This window comes from Hyperolius riggenbachi, chromosome 10 (assembly GCF_040937935.1).
Source record: "Hyperolius riggenbachi isolate aHypRig1 chromosome 10, aHypRig1.pri, whole genome shotgun sequence".
Classification (NCBI taxonomy): domain Eukaryota; kingdom Metazoa; phylum Chordata; class Amphibia; order Anura; family Hyperoliidae; genus Hyperolius; species Hyperolius riggenbachi.
Window position 1 is genome coordinate 234720164 of NC_090655.1, and position 11978 is coordinate 234732141.

At 41.2% G+C, this 11978-nt stretch overlaps 1 protein-coding gene across 2 annotated transcripts; it reads right to left on the reverse strand.

The window, feature by feature from the left end:
• On the reverse strand, positions 1-8753 carry LOC137534859 (zinc finger protein OZF-like). Of its 2 annotated transcripts, XM_068256534.1 has the most exons (5): positions 8707-8753; positions 7057-7113; positions 6605-6702; positions 6304-6508; positions 1-3095 (listed from the first exon to the last, which is right to left on the reverse strand). In XM_068256534.1, exons 2-5 carry the CDS (start codon positions 7088-7090, stop codon positions 2446-2448), a joined length of 987 nt encoding a protein of 328 aa, XP_068112635.1. In that variant the 5' UTR covers positions 7091-7113; positions 8707-8753; the 3' UTR covers positions 1-2445. The 2 variants fall into 2 exon arrangements, with proteins under 2 accessions (XP_068112635.1, XP_068112636.1); XM_068256535.1 differs by lacking the exon at positions 8707-8753 and having other exon boundaries at positions 7057-7775.
• Positions 8754-11978: the final 3225 nt, after the last annotated feature.

The window sequence follows — 11978 nt, forward strand, 5'->3', positions numbered from 1 at the left end:
TAATTTTTGAAACTTCAGATTTATTTGCAATTTTGAACAGCAAAATAAAAAACAACCAAGCGGTGACACAGAGGAAAGCAGTGACACAATGGAGAGAAGCAAAGCTGAATATTACTGACAGGGCAAGTGCAGGAAGTATTTATCACTCAGTAAAGATCGTCAGTGTGATGCAAGTAACTCTGAGATGATACAAAGTTTGTAGGTAAATTTGTGTGGACTCAAAATAGACCAATCAGATCCCACCATGGTGGAATATGATTGGTCTGTTTTAAAGCTGCATACATTTGCATACAAAACTTGCATAATGATTAATCTAAACTGCCTCAAATAAAATCAAACTCTCTTACGGTGGCCATACACACAAAGATTACATCCTACTGTGGCAAACACAGCAATCCATCTCTGATCTAAATCTGACTAGAAAGAGATCTATTCTTCCCACACACTGCATAGATTTTCAATAGATTTCACCATGTTTGATACTGTGCCACGCTATAGGCCATGGATGTACTGACGCTCTCCGTGCCTGACATGACCATGTGCCACTTCTGTCACCTGACCTAATCCTGACTGTGAGTTCTGCTACACATGAGCAGCTCTACTAGCCGTAATACTTGGTATTTGTGCTGGTGCAGTTAATATGAAGGGACATGGCTAGCTCTATGCTGAAGCTACTTAATGAATGATAGCCAATGGATAGGCTGGCAGCCACTAGGGTAGGCAGCGCTGTGGAGGGGGTTGCTGTCAGACATTGTCACACCCCTTCCAGAGTGTTTGTAAAATCCATGTGCACCTCTCATTTCCTGCCCTACCTGAAATACAATTGTTCACTGCTCATTGACTTATTTATAATCCCACTGCTAAGGGGGTTGTGTGTGAATGGTAAATGCATTTATACCCACAGTACCAGGAGGAACTACACTGTAACTGATCATGGGACTCTGCAGAGCTGCAGTGTTGGGCACAAAAAGTTAACCTATCAGCAGCAACACAGAGGAGGGAGGCAGGGTCAAGTGATCAGGTTTGTGATGACAGCACAAGACCAGCTCGAATCTACTCCCCTCTACCATCCTGTGAGTGATGATGACTGAATAGGGGGAGGAGTTTAGATGGCTCCTAGACTGCTATTCAGCCTAGCCAAGATGCATCTGGCATAAGCACAGGAAGCCAGTTTTCTAAACCCAGACCACCAGGTAATAAGAGATAGATAATGCAAAAATGTATTGCAAATTATGATATAGTCTAAGCAATTAACCTTACAAAATAATATATAACCTGAACTATGGTTTAAGCTTAACATAACTCACCACACAGCAGAAATAGGACGACTTAAGTTATCATCTATCTAAACACTACCTGGTGTATAGTACGCAGTGCCTATCAAATTGTAGGTACCCTGAAGCTTGGGGTGTGAGGATATAGGGGGGGGGGGGGAATAGAGAGCACATAAGATAAATGTCCCTCCAAATTTGGTACTAGACTTTGGTAGAACATTTAATTGTGACCCCCAAAACCGGACAGATAGTGATGTAAATTCTTCTCATTGTACTGTGCTGTGTTGTTACTAGGTTTAAGTGAACCCGAGGTGAAAATAGAGTGATGAGATAAACAATTGTATTTATCCTTCTGCTCCTAAAAATGAAAAAAATTAAATTTGCTCTCAGAGGTTTTATTTTGCCAGGAAATCATTTATGGCTGTAATTAGCTTATCAGTGATGTGTACTACATTCCCGACAAGCTACCGACAAGGAAGAAGCTGCCACTTCCATGCCTAAAAATTAACTATTTCAGGCAGAAAAATAAAACTAGTAAAACAGCCTGGTTATTAATATGTTTTGCACTGTACATACATGTTTACTTTACTTTAAAATAAAGTACGTAATAAAAATGATTAAGATACAAACACTCTCCAACCTTCTGAATGCATCAACACTATAGAAAATGCATGATTGCAGTAGCAATATAGGATACAAAATAAACTCTCCAGTCCTCTGATTAGTCATATTCCCCCCCGTGACTCCCCATCATGCCCCGATGAGTCCTCATGTGCCCCTTGCCCATTGTAAGCTCCCTGGGACAGGGCTTCTTCACATCCTGTATCCCCTGCTTGCATAATTTACAACACAATTCAAATCAAAATTGATATTTTGTGGTCTGTTTTCCAAAATCCATAATTTTTATAGTCAATTTTGTTCATTGAACAACATCATGTTGTTGGCAACAGTGAGGGCATGCGTCCCCCTTTTGGTGTTGAATAAGACTTGCTTTTTGAGTTTCCTTTGCTCCAAATGTGAACGAGGATACCCTCTCATGTAGCAGAAAGTTCACTTAGTGAGTGGAGTCTTTGATGGGCTCCGCACTTGAACATTGGTAGCCATGATCAGTTTTCAGATGTTTACGAAGGCTTTCGTTCTCTGAAAAATGCTTGCCACACTCAAAGCATGACTAGGGATTTTGTAAAGCGTGAATCTTCTGGTGCATGATGAGATCTTTCCTCATCGGAAAGGATTTCCCACACTCACAACACAAAAAGGGCTTCACACCAGCATGTAGCTTCTGGTGCCGGATGAGATCAGTTTTTGTTATGAATGACTTTTCGCACTCGGAGCATGAAAACGGCCGCTCGCCTTTGTGGTATTTCTGGTGCACAAGAAGACCTTGTTTCTCAGGGAAGCATTTCCCACACTCGGAACATGAAAAGGGCTTCTCCCCAGTGTGGACCTTTAAATGAATCTTTAGGCCTCCTTTTTGTGGAAAACTTTTGCCGCACTCGGAACATGAGAAAGGCTTCACACCATTGTGACCCCTCTGGTGTCGGTTGAGATCTGATTTTGTTATAAATGATTTCCCACACTCGGAACATGAAAAAGGCTTTTCGCCGGTGTGGACTCTCTGGTGTACGTACAGGATGTATTTTGTTTTAAATGATTTGCCGCACTCTTGACAAGGGAAAGGGCGCTCCTGGGTGTGCTTCTTCTGATGGACCACAAAAGAGGAAATTGACGTAAAACATTTACCACATTCTGAACATTCTTGTTTCTTCTTGTCTTTGTGTGCAACTGATTCATCAGGAGAATTTCCCACATAACGGCCGTCTGTGGGGAAGAGATCTCACATTAGATTAAGGGTGCAATCCCATTCAGCAGCTAGATTATACTGAGCAATAGAGATGGAGTTTACATATGGTGTGCAGTATCTGCAGCTCATTTGTTGGTACAATGATGTTATACTGAGGAATGGAGATGGGCCTTTCATATGGGCCTTTTATTTCAAAAACATACAGATAAGTTATTTGGCTCCCCCTAAAAAAAATTGGCCCTAGACTACAGTACTTACACTACATAATATAGACATATGGCAATGGAAGGGATTAGATTGTGAGCTCCTTTGAGGGACAGTTAGTGACAAGACAATATATATATACACTGTACAGCGCTGCGTAATATGTCAGCGCTATATAAATACTAAATAATAATAATAATAATAATATGGTGTACAGTATCTCCTCCTCATTTGTTGGTGCTATGATGTTATACTGAGGAATGGAGATGGGCCTTTCATATGGTGTACAGTATCTCCTCCTCATTTGTTGGTACTATAATCTTATACTGAGGAATGGAGATGGGCCTCTCATATGGTGTACAGTATCTCCTCCTCATTTGTTGGTACTATGATGTTATACTGAGGAATGGAGATGGGCCTTTCATATGGTGTACAGTATCTCCTCCTTATTTGTTGGTACTATGATCTTATACTGAGGAATGGAGATGGGCCTCTCATATGGTGTACAGTATCTCCTCCTCATTTGTTGGTACTATGATCTTATACTGAGGAATGGAGATGGGCCTTTCATATGGTGTACAGTATCTCCTCATGTGTTGGTACTATGATGTTATACTGAGGAATGGAGATGGGCTTTTCTTATGGTGTACATTATTTCCTCCATATTTCTTAGTACATATTATACTGAGGAATGGAGATGGGCCTTTCATATGGTGTACAGTATCTCCTCCCCATTTGTTGATACTACAATGTTATACTGAGGAATGGAGATGGGCCTTTCATATGGTGTACAGTATCTCCTCCTCATTTGTTGGCACTATGATGTTATACTGAGGAATGGAGATGGGCCTTTCATATGGTGTACAGTATCTCCTCCTCATTTGTTGGCACTATGATGTTATACTGAGGAATGGAGATGGGCCTTTCATATGGTGTACAGGATCTCCTCCTCATTTGTTGGTACTATGATGTTATACTGAGGAATCGAGATGGACCTTTGATATGGTGTACATTATCTCCTCCTCATTTGTTGGTACTAGCAAGATGTTTTTAATCAGGATGATACCATTTATTGGCTAACTTAAGAGAAAAAGAGTAAGCTTTCAGCTAATTAGCCCTTTTCAGACTCAACTCCATCTTCAGACTTCAGATTAAATTCCTGCATCATGGAGGAATTGAGTCTGAAGAAGGTTTATAAGCCGAAAGCTTACTTTTTTTGCTCTTAAAGAGACTCTGTAACAAAAATGTCATCCTTATTTCTTCTATCCTATAAGTTCCTATACCTGTTCTAATGTGCTCTGGCTTACTGCAGCCTTTCCTATTTGCACAGTGGCTGTATTCGCTCTGTTATATGATCTAATCTTCTCTCCTCTGTCGGGCTGGGGCAGTCAGACTGGAATGTGTTGTTCTGCTTGTAATTGGCTAGAAGCTATACACACCCTCTCCAGGCCCCCTGCACAATCTGTATGACTCACACACTCCGCTCTTTTCAGCGTATCACTTGCTATGTCTTTTGTTTGTAAACACTGGATAAAAAATGGAAATTACAAGCCAGGATTGTAGTAGGGAGAGGCAGAAACAGCACAGAGGGGCCCAGGACAACATAATGAATAGAATGGTATGCTTTTTATTGTAAGAATTTTAGAGTACAGATTCTCTTTAAGTTAGCCAATAAATGTAATCTTCCTGATTCAAAACATCTTGCTTTTACTGATGGGTAACAAGGTACAATACTCTATTGCTATCTGTTAGTACTATGATGTTACACTGCCATACAAGATATCGGGCCTGATGCAATTGTCAGATTCCCTAGCGTTAACCACTGGGGAGTCCGATAATCGTCACCTGATCCAATTGCAGTTAGCCCAGGAAGGATGTTAAAAAACTCACTTGGGTGAACTTATCTTCCAGGGATTTCTTTACACCCTATCCCAGTGATAGGCAAACTTGGCTCTCCAGCTGTTAAGGAACTACAAGTCCCACAATGCATTTTAGAAGTCTGACAGCCACAGTCATGATTCATCAAGGCAAATGCATTATGGGACTTGTAGCTCCTTAACAGCTGGAGAGAGAAGTTTACCTATCACTGCCATATCCTATTCATCTTGTCATGCTGCCAGTAAGCGATGGCTCCCGTCACATTAGCGTAGACTGGCAAAAAGCAGGTCTAAAGACCCCAATGCATGTGTTCCACTGCTGCATCTGAGATCCCCCCTCCTAGAACCCCATTGGTCCACCTCTCGCAACGCCGAACCCTGATTCTGTGCAACTCACCCCACAGCGCCACCTATCATCCGCCATCGCCTCGCTGCTCCTTGCTAGGACACCCGTCACTGTACAATACTCTGAGCCCTGTCAAAGCATCTTTAAAGCTCCAGCCGGGGTGCTCCATCGGTTCATGGGCTGGACTGATGAAAATCCTCCTTAGGGAGGATTCTCATTGTTTTAATTATGAATCAAGATGATTTTCATTGGTCCACTTAGTGGACGCATGGGGAGCGCTATCAGGACATTTAAAGATTCTTCTGCTGGGTTTCCGAGGAACAAAGAAGATTAAGTCAGTGGCGTAAGTCACGGCTGATCCCACGGGTGGCGCAAAGTGACTGGGAAGGGATGATGCCAGCAGTGCCTGGCATACAAGGCGGACATCAGTGCACGGTTATGAGCCTGCTGGATCTTATGGCAGACGTCGGATACGTGCGCATCTCCCGGTGGAGGCAGCAGTGCTGCGGTGCTGAAGGACAAAACCTTGTTCCCCTTGCCCGGGATATGGGAGCATCGCTCAGGCTTTTGGCTGAGTAATGCACGTCCATCTAATGAGTGAAACTGGCAATTGGATTTGTTGGTAATCCTCATAGATTGGCCAGGTAACAGGCAAGCTACTTATCACCTGGAATAGAATCAGGCCCTTGTGTCTTATCTGTATCTTTTGTAAACTTGGGAGCACCTCTTGCAAAAATGAAATGCTTCACTAAAACATAAAAATGTAAACCATTTGTACATTTACTGCTTAGTACATACCTGTGCCAATATCAAACGAAGATTCCTCCACTTTAATTATCTTCACCATTAAACCCTCCTCCATAGACTGCTGATTACTCCTCATATATGTATCTTCTTCATCTCCTTCTTCTTTAATGGTCACCATAATATCACCCTCTGAACCAGAGGGATGGTCATTCTTTATATAAAGGTCTTCTGCCTCCTCTTTAATTTTTTTAATACCCTAATAGATATTAGATCAATAAGAAACCAAGTCTACACAGAAAAGAACCTTTATTATGCAGTCACTTTTAAGTTCTAAATCCTTATTTCCACCTACCTGATTATGATGTGGAATGGTGGGATCTTCCTGTGGACAATCTTGGGAATAAAGAGGACCCGTACATCTCTCTGGTGAGTTTCTGTTACTGGATCCATCTGTAGGAAACACACACACTGACTGAACACATTGAGCTTGATTCACTAAGACAAATAGCATGCCTTATCAAAGTTGGCACACCTTATCAAAGTTAACACGCTTTATCAGAGTAGCATAGTGAGTGCTACGAACCCACAGGGGCTCAGGGCAGAAGGAATGGAGCTCTCGTCTTTGCCAATTTGCAGGCATAAGTTTGCTATGCTACTCAGATAAGGCGTGTTAATTTTGATAAGGCGTTCTATTTGTCTTAGTGAATCACGCCCATTGTCTCTAATTGATTATCAGATGATGGGAGGTCTAGGTGGATCCTCTGTTCTGCTCTCTCCTTTACAGGAAATTAAAGTTTCTCTTACCTGGTGATGTGAGGGGCGGCTGATTCTCCATCATTAACCGCTAAGGGTTCTTGTATCCTTAAGAAGTATAAAAGGAATACAATTGGGAAAACATAGTCAAATATCTTTACTAATCAAAACCACATGTGTATTGTGAGCTGCCTAGTCGGTGGTTGATGTTGGATGACTTTTGTACCGACTCCACAGCTCTGCTTAGTTATCACCTCCATGTAATATAAGAGTTTATCTACGCAATCTGTTCAAAGTATTTAAAATATGTTGGAGGTAGTAAAATTGGCCCATTTTTTGGCCAATCAAAATTGGATGTTTGTACACACCCTAAATGTACAGTGTGATAAGTGGCATTATATTTAGGCTATATCTGTGCAATAAACCTCCAGATCTGGGTCTTGAGCAGCACAGTGGCGTAGTGGATAGCACTCTCGCCTTGTAACACTGCATTTCCCGTTTCAAATCCTACGGCATCGGTATTTTCCTGGATGGGTTATCTCCAGGCACCACATTTTCCTCCCACACATTCCAAAAACATACAGTTGAGTTAATTGGTTTCCCCCTGAATTTGATCCAAGACTATGATACATACATAGACATAGGACTATGGTATGGATTAGATTGTGAGCACCTCTGAGGGTCAGTTAGTGGCAAGACAATATACTCTGTACAGCGCTGTGTAATATGTCAGTGCTATATAAATACTAAATACCTGGAGCTACCTCCAGCCCCCTCCAGGCTGATCGCTCCCTCGCTGTCCTCCTGCGCCACCAGGATCCTCTACTATACGTCTCGTAAAGTCCTTCCGTCTGAGGCGTACTGCACATGCATGGCCTGGCCACACGTGCACCCCCATTGCGCTCGACGTCGGGAGCATTTTGCGCTTGTGCAAGCGCAGAATGCTCCCAATGACGGTAGCGCAATGGGGGAGTGCGCAGCCAGGCTGAGCATGCTCTGGCTGGCTCCGACTGATTGATTTTACGGGCCGAATAGCGGAGGATACAGGCGGCACAGGAGGACAGCGAGGGACTGATCAGCCTGAAGGGGGCTGGAGGAAGCTCCAGGTATGTATCACACCCCCCACACACACACACACACACACACACACGCACGCACGCACGCGCACGCACACACACACACACACATCTCAGGAACACTTTAAAAATTCTAGCTATAGCAAATTATAAGCTTGTCTGAAAAGGTGTGTCTGAGAGAAACAAAGGTGTCGGGATGGATGATATCTGGAGATTAATAAGGAAATGTATGGAGGGGATAGCTTATGTAGAGCTTTGTATGATAGTGTTAGGAGTTTGAACTGGATAATTTAGATGATTTGCAGCCAATGGAGAGATTGGCAGAGAGGGGCAGCATCAGAGAAGGGGAGAGGTGCATGTCTCAGTAGCAGCAGAGTCCAGTAGAGACTGGCGAGGTGTCACTATAGACTATGTGCATAATGGGAAATAAAGCACTGCAAAATATGTGAGTGCTATATAATATTTGTGGATGTATAGCTGGATTAGCAACTCTCGGCTATATTTGTGTTACAAACAAGCAGATCTGGATGCTCAGTTGGATAAATGCCTGTGTATGCAGATACCATTGTTCTAAGAAACTGGGTTGGTGGATAGAAACCTATATTGATTAAAATAATAATTTTACCTCCCGTGCTGCCAGTCCCAGTTACGTCTCCTCTCTACTTCCTCACGTGTCTAATCTAACCAGAAACTTCCTGTCTATTCCTTCCAACCACAACAGCTTATGTATCGCCATCTTGTGGCAAATAGGCTAACTGCATCCTTCTTGAACTAACGATGGAGGTCGCAGCTGTTCTTATATGTGTACGCTGATGATCGCTCCAGTTATAGGAAAATTGCTAAAAAAAAAAAAAAAAAATAGCTGAAATAATTTGTTATTGTTTAAAATTAATGGAAAAAAACAAGAGTTCCACACATTTTTATATACTTTTCTGTACTGTCAACATATTACGCATTGCTCTACAGAATACATCCAATCACATCTGTCCCTCGCTTCCAGTGTTCTGTCCCTGCCCTACAAAGTATTGGGTCATTCAGAGGGAAGCAAGTTACCTGCCACTAATTTTTGGAATGTGGTTGGGAAATGTAGGAAATCCAGGCAAACACGAAGAGAACATACAGGTTCCATGTAAGTTAGGATTGCCACCTGTTTAGGAGACATGATCAGTAATATTCAAATAGTTCCACAAACTTGCATGCAGACATAATGCAAATTGTATGCCATTTGGAACTGGGCCAGTCAAATGTATTTTCTGACTATTTTAATTCCAAGCTGAAACAAACTGTATTGTATTTGTATGCAAGCAAAAAAATGGGGATTTGTTCATCTGTCCAATTTCTGCTCTCTCAATCCATCTAACCATGGTTTTAGAGTTGCTAGTCACCTGGCTGTTAACAGTGTCCATGAAGTCTTTAAAGTGAGGTGACATATTACATGATTAGATAAACAAGTACAGTATATGTACAGTGCCAAACATATTCATAACTAGGTGGTGTTTAGTTAGTTTTACTGCCCGGAAAAGTTAACCTTTAGGCATGCAAGTGACAGCTTCTCTCTTGTCGATCTTTGTCGGATCATAGCAAAACCCTCACTGATAAGGAATTGCAGCTATAAAACTTTTTCCCTGGCAGAGAAGAGCTTCTGACTGCAAAGGATAGATAAAAAAGGTCAATAGTTCATATATTTTAGCTCTGAGACTCGAGAGACGGCCATTGAGCAAAGACAATAAAACATTAAATTACTTTCTAAATGTTTAAACATTAAATAAAACTATGTGGTATTAGAAAAAAAAATGTAGGAGTAGGAGGTAAGATACAACTGTTTATCTCTTCAGTTTATATTCACCTTGGGTTCACTTTAAGACTGAGGACAATGTGTATGAACTATGTCCCCATCTTTTCCCATAGCAGAGTTTGTCAGGGAAGTATGCTGAAAGATGTATATTTACCTGCTGCAACAAGGCTCCACAACTAAGGAGTTGTAAAGTCTGTCTAAGTGGTAGGTTAATCAAGTGTTCCAAACAGAGGCACATGTGAGGGAGGAGTTATGAAAGTTAATAGGCCAGGAGCCAAGTAGGTAAATAAACTTTATTGAACATCCATCCCTAAAAAACTCTGTAAAGGGCACTAGACACCCAGTATTGCTCAGTGGGTAAGGGGACTTTTAATGGGCTGCACTTGCAAGAGGGCATCATAATTTAACTCCAAACTGAAAAAAAGGAGCCAAAAACAATAAGGTGCCAATGAGTCCTCAGAGGAGGAAGCAAAGGAGTCTGCGATACGCGTGAGATCGCGTGAGGGGCGGACATCCAGTATTATCCATCCTGAACCTTGTGGGTAAGCTGCCTACCTTTCCTTTCTATTTCCACCCATTTTTGCTTCACTCCTATACTTGCTGGATGGCTCTCTATACAGGGTCTGCTATATCTAGCTCTTGATTATCGCAGGTGACTTGGACTTTACAATACTATTTATTTGGTCCTGTGGTATTATGTTTAGGTTGGTGATTATTTTGCAGGTCTATTAGATGCTTGCCCTGGTATACAGTACACATTATCTATCTGGTTCAGATGACTGAATATTTTGCATGTCATAATACCAATTATATATGTTGTGGATGTTACCCTCTGCAGTGTTTTAATACAGGCATAAGTCCCTAATAAACTTTATATCTACATTTTGGACATCAGGTTTTGTGGATATTTATTGATTTATATATGGATGGCTTTCGGCGCCTTTCGCTCACATGCATGCATCGAGGATCAATTTTTATTCAGCAGTTGTTGATCTTGACAAAAACATGCAATGTATGCAGCACATATCATTACTTGGTCAAGGGGAATGTGGATTTTTCCTTACCATATTTCTTTAATTTACTGTAGCTAACTCTAAATAGCAAATGTATTATTTTTTATTGGAACATAAGATATTACAAATAAATGTGAAAAAAGGTGTTAAAGGATACCCGAAATGACATGTGACATGATGAGTTAGACATGTGTATGTACAGTTCCTAGCACACAAATAACTATGCTGTGTTCCTTTTTTTTCTTTCTCTGCCTGAAAGAGTTACATATCTGGCATGTAAGTGGCTGACTCAGTCCTGCCTCAGACAGGAAGTGACTATAGTGTGACCCTCACTGATAAGAAATTCCAACTATAAAACGCTTTCCTGGTAGAAAATGGCTTCTGAGAGCAAGAAAGAGGGAAAAAGGGGAATTTCTTATCAGTGAGGGTCACACTGTAGTCACTTCCTGTCTGAGTCAGGACTGAGTCAGCCAGATAAACACCTGATATTTAACACTTTCAGGCAGAGAAAGACAAAAAAAAGGAACACAGCATAGTTATTTGTGTGCTAGGCACTGTACATACACATGTCTATCTCATTGTGTCACTTCGGGTAGTCAAAGCGGTCCTACGAGGGCCGAGATCCTCACACATTTTTGACACACACACACACACACACACACACACACACACACACACACACACACACACACACACACACACACACACACACACACACACACACACACACACACACACACACACACACACACACACACACACACACACACACACACACACACACACACACACAGCAGAGGGGTTTGTTTGTTTTTTTTAAACATTTTTATTTATTGAATACAATATATATATATATATATATATATATATATATATATATATATATATATATATATATATATATATATATATATATATATTTACAAGATGTTTTAATAAATTAGTCAAAAACAATTAAAAACACATGATGTTAAAAATATAAAAATAAGGGGGTTGATTCACTATAACAAATAGTGTTCCTTATCAGAGTTAACATGCTTTATCAGAGTTAACACAGCTTAGGCTTCACAGGAAACTTGACAGGCAGCC

Bases quoted from the DNA above. Each gene is read 5' to 3' on its own strand.
- LOC137534859 (XM_068256534.1), bottom strand. From the start codon at position 7,090: ATGATGGAGAATCAGCCGCCCCTCACATCACCAG. The intron at 6,509-6,604 runs GTAGGTGGAAAT...AATATCTATTAG, and splicing joins CCATTCCACATCATAATCAG to GGTATTAAAAAAATTAAAGA. The intron at 3,096-6,303 runs GTATGTACTAAG...TCTTCCCCACAG, and splicing joins TTCGTTTGATATTGGCACAG to ACGGCCGTTATGTGGGAAAT.